This window comes from Telmatherina bonti, assembly GCF_933228915.1.
Source record: "Telmatherina bonti genome assembly, chromosome: 9".
NCBI lineage: Eukaryota > Metazoa > Chordata > Actinopteri > Atheriniformes > Telmatherinidae > Telmatherina > Telmatherina bonti.
The window spans coordinates 29,637,968-29,653,117 of record NC_136627.1 but is presented as its reverse complement, the minus strand read 5'-3'; the positions used below and the strand labels follow the sequence as shown (position 1 = coordinate 29,653,117).

Genomic DNA, 15,150 nt, shown 5'->3' with positions numbered 1-15,150 from the left:
GAAGAACCAGATAATTAGCATGATACTTAACAAGCCAAGTCACTGTATGTTAACCTAGTTAGAGTTAAATGCCAAGGAAAATATAACTTAAGCAAATAAACACAAATTTTGTTTGCAAAAGTGGGTTAACTTGGAATGTGAGCCACAGAAAGAAGCTTACAATCAACTTACTGTGTCGGAGACTGCAACGTTGACCAAACTTTCCAGGATAACAGGGCTGAGCTGATCCATAATCTCTATCATTGGTTTATCATCATCCTGCAAATAAACAAAACAAAAAAAAACCCCATAAAATCAGTCTCTAACCTAAATACACCTCTCTGCAAAAGAAACCCTTCAGCTCAGTTTGGATTTCATTTGTTTTACCTCAGACTGTCCGATGGTCATGAAGAGACTTCGTATTTCTTTCAGTATGGTGATGGTAAGTCTGCGGGTGCTCAGTTGGCAGGAGCAGAGCAGTACGAGAGCCAGTCCCTCCACAGCATGCAGCACAGTGGAGTGAGGACCTCGTTCTGCAGGCATCTTGAGACTCGAACTGGACTGCAAAAGCTGCAACACACACATCACAAGACAAGATGAGCTCAGTCGTCAAACACCCTATTAATATATTTTTGTATGTTTTGTGTAAGTGTTGGTGTGAACAAAGGGGAAGCATTAAGAAAGAATAAATACAAATTGTATCATTCCCTTATGTGTTTAAGATTACCTCAACAGTGTGTGTTTTACTGTTGTCATGACTCTTCCCTGAAGTAGCAAGGGTCAGTCTCCACTGTGTGAGCAGCTGCAGCAGTAATTTGAGTGATGTATCCAACAACCCTTGGTGGGTGTCTTGGATTTCACGCAAGAGGAAGTTAGTAAATCCAAACAGGACGTCGTCACGCCAATCAGGGAAATCGACCAGCAAACTCTGCAAGGAATTCTGGGCTATGAGTCGAAGCTCGTCATCCATGTGGATGGTCAATCTGACAAATAGGAAAAATGTGAGATTTGACTTTTGAATTATTGCTACTACATTTATATTACATACCTTGTCAATTAAATGTATACTGACAGTAGTATCCAAATGTTACTCCTGAAGGTTTCCTGCAGACAGGTGACTCACCGCGAAAGCAGATCTATGAGCTCAGGCTTGGACATCCCATCAGGGAGGATACGAGGAATGGCAGCAACACATGTCCTAAACAAGTCGATCTTTGGCTTCCTTTCACCCCTGAAAAGTTCATATTTAAAATCTGAATCTTACTGTATCAGCCTTCAGGTGTACCCTGATGCATCCTTCTCATAACGACTGTCTACTAAGTTTACAATGAGTAATTGATGGTGCATTTAACACCCCTCTCATACTACAGTCAAACAAAAATATTTCACAGCATGAAAGATGACAGAATATATGTGAATACTTACGTGATCATGTCCTCAGGCTCCTTGTTCAACATTTGAGCATTGGTCATCATCATGCACCGCCCCACCTCCTTGTCCAGGTGTCTGAGGATGTTATCAATAGCCTTCCGCACATGAAAATAATACTGTGACATCCCTGGAGGAGATGAAAAAAGAGAAAATATTTGCCTTTTCAGAATTCCATTTTGAATTAAATAGTGCCCATTTTATTTTATTTTTTATTCATGAGATTTTATGTGCAGTTCTCTGTCTTCTTTTCAGCAAATTAAAAAGTAAAAAATAACAACATTAAACCTTTAGTGTTTATTTTACTGCATTTCTTCTAAATCCAGCAGGTTGACTCTACAGCTGTGACTGCTCTGTGAGTCTGAAAAAGCAGAACATTTTCAACATTCCTGACCACAGTCTGCCCTCCTTTACCGATAACTTTGGCTTCTTCATCTGTCAGCGTTTTGCTCAGGTATGTCTTCTTCACCCGGAGTGTGTTCCCAGAGGGCAAAGTGCAGCCGGTGTTCGGCATGGGAGGCTCACCGTCCTTCTGCTGTAGTTTATCAGCTATGACCAGGAATGCTCTCAGACCAATATTCATTCTCTGAAGAGAAAAGAGAGTCCAGCTGTTGTATATGTCGTGACAATGAAAACAAAGCAATTCAGGGAAAAAATACCGAAGAGACTGTAATTAAGAAAAAGTTGCTCTGTAATTGCAAGTAGAACTGCACCTTGCAGCAGCACTATGAGACATGCATAATGTATTTTCAACCTTTCTGATGTCACTAAAGTAAATACCAGCACTGTAATTCTACCTCTGCCTAGGAGGTTATGGTTTACCTGCGTTTATCTGTTTGTTAGTGTTCAAGATAACTCAAAAAGTTATGGACGGATTATTATGAAATTTTCAGGAGTTGTTGGAAATGTGAAAAGGAAGAACTGATTTAATTTTGGTGGTGATCCGGATCACCGTTTGGATCCAGGAACCTTCTAAAGAGCTTGGCGGAGGTTTGCGCTCTTCGAGTGCTTTTATAGTTACAATAATAATTCCATTTTGAACAGAGTTACTGTCAAAAAACTCTACTTTCTATTCTAACCTAAAATAATTACTTTTATAAAAATAACTTCTTTAATTTGGACTAAATTATCTTTATGTTTAAAGGAGAATAAGCTGCATGTTTATAAGATCAAATCTAAGCTGACAGAACAGGAAAATATTCAATATGTACCTCTGGATTAAGACTAAAGGCTTTTGCAGGTTTCCCAACACTCAGAAGGTCAAAGATAATCTCTTTCATGGCAAAATCCAGTCTTTCCTTTAATGAAATATGGAAAAAGCCAGTTAATTTCACAAGTTGCAAAAGGAGAATGAAACCACTTTTACCTTTAAATACTGACAATTAAGAGAACCATTGTGCTTACCTGAGCAATAAATTGAATTATTTTGACAAAGATATTGAGTGGCGTGTCTCTTGGTACCACACTGCGAGATCCTTTGGGGAACAGCATTGTGATGATAGTATTAAGACGACTGTAGACACAAAGAAAAGAACACAATGGTACTTTGACTAAGAACTGCAGTACCTTAAAACGTTTTGGGACTTAAAGAACATTCATTCACTTTCTATCCCAGCAGCCTTCGGACAAGAGCCAGGGTCCACCCTGGACAGCTCGCCAGTCCATCGCAGGGCCACAAAGAGACAAACAACCACACACACTGACACTCACTCCTATGGGTAATTTAGAGTAACCAATTAACCTAACATGCACATCTCTGGACAGTGGGAGGAAGCCGGAGTACCCAGAGAGAACCCACGCATGCACAGGGAGAACATGCAAACTCCACACAGAAAGACCACCGTTCAAGCCTCCTGACTTAAAGAACATTAATTATGAAATGACAGAACAAAGATGAAAATAAAAACCAAAATAAGTAAAAGTAATTTAGTTTAATTTACCCCTGAGTTGCAGTGTTGCTCTCACACTTTATTCTAATCATGTAGACCCACAACAGTCGATACAAAGACTCCAGTGCAACACGGGCCATTTTAGGGTCTCGACTCTGTAATGAAACAATAAATTAAAGTCAATGGCAAAACCACAACCTCGAAGCTTAATTTGGACGATGACATCATCATAAAATTAGATCATAAATGCACTATATTTCTACAGTTAATTTTTTATAGGAATAATAAACAATGAAAAAACAACAATAATATTCACTGATAAACTCCTGTAATCTGACTCAAAAGCTTCTGTCCAGGTTACCTTCAGATTTGAGAGGCAGTTGTTGAGGAAGACATGCCATCTGTTTAGGAAGAACTGCTTCTGGCTGACACAAAGCAGGCATGTCACGAGCGGGTAAAAAGCCTAGAAGAAGAAAAGAGTTTAGATTTTCCTTTCATTTGCTGCTTTGTTAAATTAATCTAAAAACAAATTAATAAGAAAATGTGTCCTTTTAGACAAAAGCTTTGGAATTTGCATTGATTGAACATTTTAAACCTGTTTTCCTTTAAAGTACTACAAATGCTGCCAAAGAGGAATGTACCTACTGTAAGAGCTTGCTGTAGGTTTATAAGGGCTACTGTCTTTCCCTTTCCCTGCAAACTAATGCGCTTTAATCATAACAATTTAGAAAAGATAGGGGAGTGAACTTTATGTATATTAACATGCTGTCCAGCCTTTTTATTCTCTAACTGCCTTCATTGTTTCTAATGTGGTATCGAACATTGTTGAAAATAAAAAGCTCGAGAGAGCTTGAGGAGTCCCTGTAAGGATTAAGGCCATCATCCAGCAGAGGCAAAGATAAAGCAGAACTGTGCAGAATCAAACAGGCCCCAACAATCAGGGTCTATTTTCTGCTGTCTAACTAACCAGTGAGTGCTTCTTTCTGGAGGATAAGTCCAGGGTTGTTTCGTACAAGCTGTCCACAAAGTTCCTCAGGCAGGGTACGTTCACCTCGTTCTTCACAGCCTATGACAACATCACACAGGGTCACATGACAAGACAAAATCTTCTTCACTAATGCAATCTATTTCTATTTACATGACTCATTGTGCATGCATCAATCTACAGAAGGAAGACACTCACTGCTGCAACAGGGACAAGGATCTCAACAAAGAGACCAGCTAGGGCATGCTTAATGTCTTTATCTTTGACTTCTAGAAAATACTGAGCACAGTCCTGTGGAAACAAAAGTAACAGCATGTTATGAAGTTACTTTAAATTTGGAAAATATATTCACAATACTTTTTTTTTTTTTGCAGTTTTACACATAGGCCTCCTTAAAGATAAAAAAAAGTCAAATGATAATAAGTTAACACAAAGTAACTTGTAGTTTATCTGTGCATATCTAGAATGAAAACTGTTGTACCTGCATGAACTGAAAAGAAGCTTCAAAATCCTCGACAGGATACATTTTAATTCGGAAGAACTTGACCCCCATGATGAGACTAATGGTACTCTGCACTACATATGGACTCTGCTCTTTCTGCCGCAGCTCCTTCAGCTCTGTCATGAACTTCTTCTTCACAGCAGGAAACCTGAGACAGAATAACCAAGTGTGAGTCTAAAAAAAGGCCTGCAGACAAATCCTAAATCAATCGTTCAACAAATATAGAGTTGTGACAATAACAAGAGAAAACGACAAGAAACAGACAGAACAGCTGATAAAAATATCCTCTCGTCTCAGTCTATACATGCAGACAATGACTCTACACCTAAAGGTCCTCATCCACCTCATTTGCACCCAATTCTTTACACAAATTGAGGAGAAGAAAGGATTCTTCAGTTTTTGAAGGACATTTAAAGAGTATTTCATAGCCTGTTTTGTTTTAGCTGATGCTACAAGAAGGTAAATATAGATATTTCTCCAACTTCTCACATGAGGAAAAAGTTTAAAAAACCACATTGCTTCTCTAAAGACACTTCCTGCACATCTAATAACACCAAATTCTTCACCCCATTCTTCTTTTTATTGACCTTAGAGCAAGATAAACATGTCTGTGAATGTCCCTCTGTAAAGCATCTCCTTCAGGAAATTAAGCTTGGGAAAGGAGGTATGCTGCTCACCAACCATATCTCTATTTTAAGGCTTTGCTCCTTGCTGCAGTGATCTAGAAAGTTCAAATAAAGAGACATTAATTTCCAGTCCCAGTTTGGCGTGAAAGAAGGAGACCTGTTAAGCGTCTTCCAGGCTTTTAAGGGGGGAATGTTCTGCAGCATGGCACCAAACTTCAACGAGGCAGAAAGTAAAGATCTGACATCTGTTGGAAATTGATGCAAACTTTGGTGCTTACTTGGACTGGGCTAATACTCCGATGACTTCGGCATATAGGTCTGCTACAGTGTGCATGTTGCCAGTGTTCGGACCGTGATATCTGCAGGGAAGCACACAAAGAAAAACAAAACTTAAATAATCCTAAAACTACAGAAGAAAATGTATCTGTCCTGGTATGAGCACTTACCCCTCTTTGTATCTAAAGTGCTTGAAAGCTAAGTTAATGACTTCACTGACCAGACTGTCAAGTGCTGGGTAGAGCGGCATCTAGTTTAGAATTGAGAAAAACAATGAGATGAGAATAGAAATGTCTTTCATGCCTGGCAAAATGGTTCATTTTACATAATATGACGAATAGAATATTTTAGTGTTGGACAAGTTTTAGTCAAATCACCTGCTTCAAAACTTCAATAAGTACAAGTGAGAAGATGAAGTCAATGGCCAAATCTCTCCTTTCAAGTAGATAATCTCTCTGCTGCTCATCACTGTCAGAGATAAATTATAGAAACATGTTTGCCACAAACACACTATGACATATCCTTCACCAGAAATGTGAAATACACAATGTCTCACACACACACAACACACACAAATCAGTGCAGTGATTCTCACTTTTTGGACTTGGTGTTGGCTCTTGGCCGATACTCGTGCAGCTCCTCCTCTAGTCCATTTTGTCTTTTGTACCAGTCAAACAAAGTGCGCAGGATGGAGGGGAGACTATATTCAGCCAAAGAGCTCATGGTGTTTATCAACTACAAGAACAAGACATACATGGCACAAATGCACAATGTGGTCAGCAGTTAACATACCAGCGAAAGAGATAGACATCAGAGTTTCCTTTGTTTATTTTAACAGCAATTTCAGCTAAAACTCTCACAGACAAGATTCATTTAAAAGCCATCAAGAATAAAATGTCTGAAAATGAAGGACAGTTAAACTAAAAGTGTATATATTTTAAAAGAATACATCAAAGCAGAAGAAAAGAGATTGAGGGGTGAGCTGGTCCCTCATTGGGACCGTGCAGAAAGACGCAGTGCCCATGGGGCAGCCTCCCTCAATGTAGGGGGTGGGAGCTGGAAAGGAAGGAAAGGGCTTGGCACAGGAAGGGAGGAGAGTCTGGTCAGACTGGGGAACAGAGCGAGCCCTTCATTCAGCACAAGGCTGCAGAAGAATCCAGGCTCTGTGAGGCTGCTGAATGGCCTCGCGCAGCAGCACAAACACACCTCTGTGGCTGTGAAAGGGCCTTCTCTGCAAAGCCACAGACCTGCCGAACACACCCTGTGCTGAGCTGGTGCCAGCTCTCAAGGTAAACACTCCTGCCCTGTACTAAATCTGAAAGACCTTTTGGGATGTGACCAGGGCTTTCACCCGTCACCTCATCAATGCTGAAGCATCACACTAGAGCAGTATTAAAGATGTTAACACTTATTTGTGGAGTCGCCTGGTCTGGCTACTTAAAGGTTTTCAATGTTTTCATGAACATTTAAAATAAGATAATATATATATATATATATATATGTGGTTATCTGCTGTTGAAATAAGCTTTTTCTCTGCACTTACTTGGTCAAACTGAGGATCTTCTCCTCTCTGTAGGGACTTTGTTAATGGCTTCTCCTGCAAAAACAGCAAAGAGTCATTTTAAAACTTGACATGTCTTTTTAATCAAACAAATTAAAACAAGAAAAGTTCTTTAAAGTTTAGGCTGAAGCTCATAACTCCGTCTGACCTGTCAAAGGACAGTGTGGGAATATTTTTAACAGGGACTCATTATAGCCTGGTTAATACGAGAGCCATCCATCAGCCTCTTGCCTTGCATGAGCAGGCCGGGTCTTGTACAGTATTAGAGATGGAACATTTATGACAGCTCCCATTATTAGAGTCTTCTATCATCGAAGATAAAGGCCTTCAAGGAGGGATTTAAGCTACTTGCTCTTATGTCCTACTGAATGGATAGTCCTGTAGATGCCTGTTCAACTCATTAGTACGGGGTTTGATTCTAAATCATATGACTTAGTTATGGAAAATGTCTCACTGTGTCACAATGTGGAGTTTATAAAGATGATGTGAGGATCAAGCTATAATTGCAGTGAGGAGTTGAACTTTAACTCTGAATAAATATTTGTAAAATTTCATAAAATACTGGAGAACAAATGAAATTCCCTGCATATTACATTCATTTTGTTTTTTACAGATACAAATTTAGCTTCCTAACACCTCACTGATATGATTCAACAGAAATATGATCCATCTAAAACGCAGCACTTGGTGACAAATGATCAGTTCCACAAATATACCACCTTGTCTGTTCTTGCATTAAACATAGCATCTGCTCTCCCTTTGGTTGCTTTGATTTTCCACACACACACACACACACACCCCTGTGCTGTTTCTCCAGCCAGACAGCAAATCACATCACATCACATCACTTGCTGATTAATCCCAAAAAAGCTAAAAGTCTGATGTGTGTGCGTGACGGGTAAAATGCGTGGGCTGATGGCAATATCGCTCTCACCCGCTTGCAGCACAATCACCAGCTAAGCCCCAAGCTCTGATGAACCTTTTAGTTTTTCAACAAATGCTTGCATCTAAGCAGCCCGTCTGTGCTGGGGTGACAGAAAAGTCAATATTTCTTGCCCTGTCAGGTTTTTACAATGCTCTGTCAGGCTCCCACGGTGACATACATTCACCAGATCTTTTATTTCAGTTACTTTCTGCCACCTAAATAAGATGCCACTGTGAAAAACAGCTTTTAATTCCTTTTGTAGACATTTGACGATTGGTCACAAGTAACTGAAAAGTGGATACAAGTGAATGGATTGACCTCAAGACTAAGAATGGGATAAAAATGTGACAAAAAGAAACGCAGGGCTACACACTTGCTCTGTGGTAATTAACACTTTCTAGCTAACTGACGCCACTTATTTGCAGCTTCCTGTGAATCAAAACTGGCACACAGACAGCACTCTCTATGATGCAGGACCACAAGAAAACTGCCCAGTAAATCAGACATGTTCAGCATCACATGGAAATGTGACTATTTCTGGTAGACAATCCAACACTGACTTATTAACATAAAGCACATGATATTAATACTACTAGTAAAGATGTTTTAGTTGAATACTGATGTTGTTCTAGGAACTGTTGGGAGTGGTGCCCACATTAACACACAACCTCGCCAAATATCTGTCGCTAGAAATATTTATGACAGTTGTTGATGTCCCTGCAGACTGGCTCTGGCTTCGACCTCCATGAAACAAAAAGTCCTGACAAGATGTTATTGCATTTTTTTTTTTTTACCTTATTCTGTTTTTCCAAAAACTTACCAATAAACAAAGGACTGAAAGGACAAAGTTTCTATTCAGTTTCATATAAAAATGACTCATTACTGAGAAAACAAACATCCCAGGTGACATTTAAGCTTCACTGACTCCAAATGAGCCAAATGATCAGACATTGGGAGTGTATTTACTAGCTAGGTTGACCCTGGAACTATTTCAAACAACTCCATCAAACATCTATGTCTTATTTTCCTAATCGATCAGATATTTGAAGCTTTTTTAAAACTCGATAAAAAATGTTAAAACTGATAAAAAAAACTGTTCTGGTTAAAAGCAATCTGTGCAGAAGTTTGTGTAGAAGTGCAAACCTCTGCTAGTCCTGCTATACAAGCTTCAAAGATGAATCAGCTTTAGTCCTGATTGCCATCTGGTCAGAGTTACAGCCTGAACAGTGATACTATTTAGTATCTGATGGCAGATATTTTCTTCATGAAATGACTGATTGTTGTCTGACTGATGTGATTAAATCAAATTTTGCTACAATAATTTATAGTCTAAAAAAAATCTGTCATTTTTCACAATAGAGGAATATGCAAGTGTCTTCTAATGTAATTGAAGTGTCTTTCAGATAAAACACTCTGGATATAATTGAAGTGAAAACAAAATTCCCTGCAGGTCATCAGAAGCAAATTTCTGGTCTGTCACTGATAATTTACCAGCGGTTCAGCCATGATGATGCGGATCTTGCGCTCAGACAAGTTGGTGAAGTTAGCAAAGAGGCTTTTGAGGACGTATTCACCCGGCTTGCTCTCCGGGTCAATGCTGATGGGCATCATGGCTGGTGGACCTTTCTCTCCCTGAGGACAACTGACTGGAGGGATGGGAGGTTTACTGTATCCGTTCCCCACGGGTGATGCTGCAGAAAAGGTACACACACAAAAAGAAGAAACGTTGTTAATCAAAGCACAAATGAGTGGAGCTGGATGAGCCACAAATCTTTTTACAAAAGGAGACCACCGTACGGGATACTGGTGAAAATTTCCAAACATGGGCAAAAGTTCCTAACATGTTGAACATTCCTGAGTGCGGCTGTCCAAAGGGCATCCGCTTGGCCCAACTCTGCTCTTTCTTTCCCTCTGCTACCAGAACAGGGCACGTATGGAAATGAATACACCACGGTTGGCAGCTGGTGTTTTCATTTCGTACCTAAGATGTCATTGCCTTTTTGAGGGAAGCAGGAGTCTTGTGCATGTGACCATCCTTCAGCTAGTGTTGTGGCCTTTGTTTTAACCATTGATAGCTTCAATTAGGCCACAAAGTCACATAAATTATCTCACGAGTTAAAAATTGACCCCACTGTTAAGCTCTGCTGCCTCCAGACACAAAAGCACAGATAAAAATATAGCACAGAAACGCAGACAAAAATATAATTAAAACTGTGACATTAGATTTAAGGCTGATATTCAGCTTTTGACAGCCACACTTTTACCTCTCAAATAGTTAAATCTGATGTGAAATTTGCAAAAAAACAAACATGGAAGACCCATTGTTGGAAAACCACATCTCTCTGAACTTCTGAGAATGTATAAGTGTGCATGTGTATGCAGTAAATGTGACTGGACAGAATCACATCAGTGGCATGGAAATATAGCCAACAGTGTGTCAGAAGCATGTTGCGCTATAGCACATGCTTCAACATCACACATTAAACAGCTGATTTTAAGACAAGACATTTTCTTGTGTAGGTAAAATGCTGAATGGCCAAAATATGATACATGTCTGGATGACATTGCTGCACCTATCTTTAAAAACCACAAAAAAGTATTGTATTGTTAGAAATATATCTCTTTTCATAAGGTATCATTTAAAAATATTTACTTCACATGTAGGTTTTGTAGGTTTTTAAATTGAATTGTTATGTAAGTAGTGGCAAAACAAGGTCCCGATGCATAATTATAACAGAGGAATCAGGTGACGAGTAAATCAATCTATTGGTCTAATTCAGCTGTATTGCAAAGTGGGAATACAAAGCAGAAAGGCTTTTTTTCTGCATAACTAATGTTGAGTGTTTTAATGAACTGCCTTAACTGATTTCCTTAAACCGATCCAGACCGGCAGCTGATGAAAATACACACAGATAAAGCTGAAAGGCAATTTATATTTTGCACCTAAGTGCATAAAAAAAGCAGGAGCTGAACTAATTTCAATCCTTTCTGGAGGTCTGACATAATTGTTAAGAAAATAGTTAAGAATAACTTTGGTTTAAAAAAAAAACCAAAACAACTTCGGTATAATCTGCAGGTCTTTTCAGGACATGAAGCATTAAACATTCTTTCAAGGAACGCCTGTCATGTGTGACGACCTTTTATGGCTTTCAGATCATGCTTCCTTTGCTCATGGCAACTCAGCACCTACCCAGACCCTTGATGAAGCTGATGACGCTGGCCTTACTCCAGCAAACAGCTGTGCCATCCATAGCAGGGATGGAAGATAAAGTATCCAGACTTGTCCTGAATCAAGACAAAATGGTCACTAGTAGAATCCACAAACTCCCATGTCTTGAGTATCAGCTCGCTCTGTGTTCCTGGGTACAGTTACCATGCTGTGCACAGCCAACAGCGGGTTTGTTTTAAAAAGTGGGAGTAGTTGTGTTTGGCATAAGAGGCCACGCAATCGCTTCTGTAAGTCTCTAGCTCTCTCTCTAAGCTGCCTCTGCTATGGCTTCCTCTTGCCTTGTGACCAAACGGTGCCTTCCAAGAGTGAAGGTCAGCTGGGAATTTTTAGCTACAGAGTGATGAGGTTCAACATGCTATGGTGGCATAGTTGTGTCACTATATTTATCCTGGGGTAAACTGTATACTGACAGAGCAGCCCTCCCCTTCCCTCCACGTGACACCGAAACCATGAGGTACTGTTGGCCAACATGTAAACATTCTTCAGTAGACACTGCTTCACTACATTTCCTCTAAATGTGGGCTTTGAAGTTGAATTTTTAAGAGTTACAGTCAAAGTTTTACACAATTTTAGGTCCTTTCCCAGAAAAATATGTTTGTTTACAATGAAGGGCAACATGTTCAACAGAAGAAAATCACCACCTCATTTTACTCCAATTGTCCCTTTGTCACTGACTTAAACTGGAGTTGAGAGGTAACGAAAGAAAGCAGTGTGCATATGAAGCTCATTTCTGTTGCTTTGGGCTGTGTACAAAGTCTCAGACATGACATGTGACTCTGCAAACAAGGAACTCGGGCACAGAATGCATTACATCACCACCAAGCTGGAAACACCCTGAGCATGGTGGTGTTCCTGAGAGGACAATGCAAACAGGCTAATAAGTGTTCCTCTTGCACACATACACACATATAATGCAGTCCAGAGAGAGACATTCCCACTGTGTAAACAGCAACTTCAGCTACTGTTTGTGAACAGAGTGGGTGGATATTTAGATACCCCTGACCTCTTTAACTGGACCACAAATTCCAGTCTTTTTTCTGCTTCTGTGAAACAGTGGGTGACAAGCACCCTGTGCTTATAAGGGGGTAAAAAAAAGAACAAAAAGAAAAGTTAATAATCAGTCTGTGGGTCTAGGTCAAAATGAGAATCCCTGTAAATATCCAGATGTGCCTCTGACAGAGGGTCCGCCTGACATTACATCTAATCTGCATCATAAATGTTTAAAACTACTCTATATACGTGTTTTAAAAACTGTTTCTTTGCTTTAACAATAGTTAAAAGTAAACTTTCTTTGCTAAAACATTCATCACAAGAGCAGTGACAGCATCATAAAATGAACATAACACAAGTTCAGGGGTTGAGTCTCTCAATAAAGGGGAGAGTAAAGAGCTCTGTGAAAAGCAGATTAAACTGATGCTCTCAAACTATTGACTATGAGTAGTGTTTCTCTGAGCTGACATCACGCTGGAAGCGGCTGCCTGCTGTGAGAGAGCATTTCAGGCCAATTATATAAGTGTATAACTGTGTAAAAGCCTGCATCTGTCTCTTCTAATGTAACAGGATGGGTTATTTAGAACAACAGCAGGTACTGTTTAAACAGTAGTTTTGGCTTTTTGGCGAAGTAGCATCCTGCTACATGATGCTAAACAATAAGAGAGACTTTAGGGATCCAAGCATGTCAGAAACAGAGTTGGAATTCAAAACCTAGATTTAGAAAAAGTTAAAGCTATAAAATGAGCATTTTATCACTGAAAATAAATAGCGCCTGAATTAAATGTTTACTTTTCATGGGAGTGATCTTGTGTCCTGATTGGCTGACGGACACCAGCCCTAACGCCACAGCTGCACAATGCTGGTTCTGTGCTGCTGTTTGTGACAGTTTTATCAGAGCTGAACACACTGACTTATTAAATACCGGTTTCTAAAAGGTTTTGAAACTGCTAACCTTGTGGCCACAATGCAAACAGAATGCGACAGCAGGGAAATGCATACGATACTCCTGGCTGCAGATACAAACACAAACATTTTTTAATTTAGCTATACTAGCATCCAGTTTTCCAGTTTTATTTTTTTTGGATGAATCTTTATCATCCAAATTTTTTCTGTGGCCATTTTGCCATACATTACATAACAGCTCTGGCATGTATGTGCTGAGAGATGGTATTAAGAGATAACATATTTAAAAATAATGTTAAATGCCAACACAGTGCAACGACTTACTAGGCTTTTATCACTTTAGCAAAGTGACCCACTGTGAGGATTATACATCATCAGAAGATGGCTCAATGTTGAATGTGTGAACAGGGACAGTTTGTTCTTTGGTATCTTTTTACGTGCAGATTCAACTAAGCAAAGCACTTTAGTGTCTGAGGGGTGAGTCTTTTTTTTTTTTTTTTTCATTTAAATTATGTTACTATGCAGTTAAAATGTATTTAGGTTGGTGCTTCAACTAAAGGCGCCATTACTTCCCTGTTTAACCATTTTTCTGCTGGTTTTACAGTTATTCATAGGAGCAGCCTCTATCACATGCAGCAAAGTAATGTAATGATCCGAAGCAGGGAGGTGTTCCATCCCAGTCCTCTTGGGTCCAGTGGAAGGCAGTGAAGCTGCAAGCTCTGAGCAGAACATTCAACCAAGCTGAACCTCCACTAATCCTATTACCGTGTCCTTGCACTTATAAGAGCTAGTTAGACACTGTCAGACAACTGAACTGAAATGCAGCGAAGACTTATGGAGAAAAAGAAATATGATGCGGAGCCATCATCAGCAGAAGTGATGCTGCTGAGGTATATCAGAGTAGTGTGAGCTGAACCACAACACTGACTGTACCTTTGATAACAGGCAAAAGAAAAGAAAAACTTTGAACAGAGGGGTACTTGTGTCACTATGGAACAGCTCTAATTGTCCTAAATTTAGTGCTCTGCTACTAAAAATAAAGATTTTTTCCCCAGATTTGCAGCTATTGGCTGAACATCACTGAAGAATAAAATTGCCAGAAATGAGGAACACAAGGCTTAAAAGTCATGTCCAACGTAGAGCTCCAGCCTCACTTAGTCAGCTCCGTCTGCTTAGCACAACAACAAGACACAAATCGCTACTCACTTCCACTCAACGATTTCAGCAGGGACTTGATGCTGATTTCAAAAAAGCCTGAGTCCTGCTGGCTGGCCATGGTTGCAGCCTCCTGCCCCCCCCCTTCTAGCTGTGGTTTCCCTCCAGCAGCAGCAGCAGTAGTTGAGCTGGGACCAGCAGGTAGTGCCTGCTGTCACCTCTCTGTGATGCACGCAGTGCTGTGCTGACGAGACCCTGAGAAAACACACTAGCGCTGCTTTACCCCTCCTCTTGTGTCCCGTCCTTGGCTGTCAGCCCTGTGTCTCTCTCTCGCTCTCTCCCCTCCTCCCTCCACACTCTCTCAACATCTCTCTATCTCTCTAAAGCTGTGGCAGGCAGTGGGTGGCAATGCAAGCTCCCTTTAAATAACTGCGCGGAGGCTGAGAGTGCAGGAAGCAATCCTCTTAGTGAAGCGCAGTTAATAATAACTACTGTTTGTCTGCGCACGAGGCCTGGTGACGATGACAGAGCTGCACCTGTGTGTCTTTTAGCAGGACTTGGAGAATCTGACAGGTTATCCACTAAAATGAAAAGATAAGGATCACAGGAAGTTTTACACATTGGAGGAAACATCTGGAAGTGATCAGCAAGCAAATGTGATCAGATGAATGTAGAAGATGTGAATGGGAGCAAGAGACA

At 40.1% G+C, this 15,150-nt stretch overlaps 1 protein-coding gene across 1 annotated transcript in view; it reads right to left on the bottom strand.

Moving 5' to 3' along the window:
* frya (furry homolog a) overlaps positions 1-14,582 on the bottom strand; it is a 35,215-nt gene extending 20,633 nt beyond the window's left edge. The window contains exons 1-20 of the mRNA XM_079246540.1: positions 14,503-14,582; positions 9,663-9,862; positions 7,229-7,282; positions 6,281-6,420; positions 6,063-6,153; positions 5,856-5,935; positions 5,688-5,768; positions 4,763-4,931; positions 4,480-4,572; positions 4,264-4,362; positions 3,658-3,759; positions 3,348-3,451; positions 2,812-2,920; positions 2,619-2,705; positions 1,822-1,993; positions 1,405-1,537; positions 1,103-1,210; positions 707-962; positions 367-549; positions 172-258 (exon numbers count right to left, since the gene is read on the bottom strand). Of these exons, the coding sequence (XP_079102666.1) occupies positions 172-258; positions 367-549; positions 707-962; positions 1,103-1,210; positions 1,405-1,537; positions 1,822-1,993; positions 2,619-2,705; positions 2,812-2,920; positions 3,348-3,451; positions 3,658-3,759; positions 4,264-4,362; positions 4,480-4,572; positions 4,763-4,931; positions 5,688-5,768; positions 5,856-5,935; positions 6,063-6,153; positions 6,281-6,420; positions 7,229-7,282; positions 9,663-9,862; positions 14,503-14,572 (2,418 nt within the window). The 5' untranslated portion in view covers positions 14,573-14,582. The remainder of the gene's footprint in view (positions 1-171; positions 259-366; positions 550-706; positions 963-1,102; positions 1,211-1,404; positions 1,538-1,821; positions 1,994-2,618; positions 2,706-2,811; positions 2,921-3,347; positions 3,452-3,657; positions 3,760-4,263; positions 4,363-4,479; positions 4,573-4,762; positions 4,932-5,687; positions 5,769-5,855; positions 5,936-6,062; positions 6,154-6,280; positions 6,421-7,228; positions 7,283-9,662; positions 9,863-14,502) is intronic.
* Between the last annotated feature and the right edge of the window lie 568 nt (positions 14,583-15,150).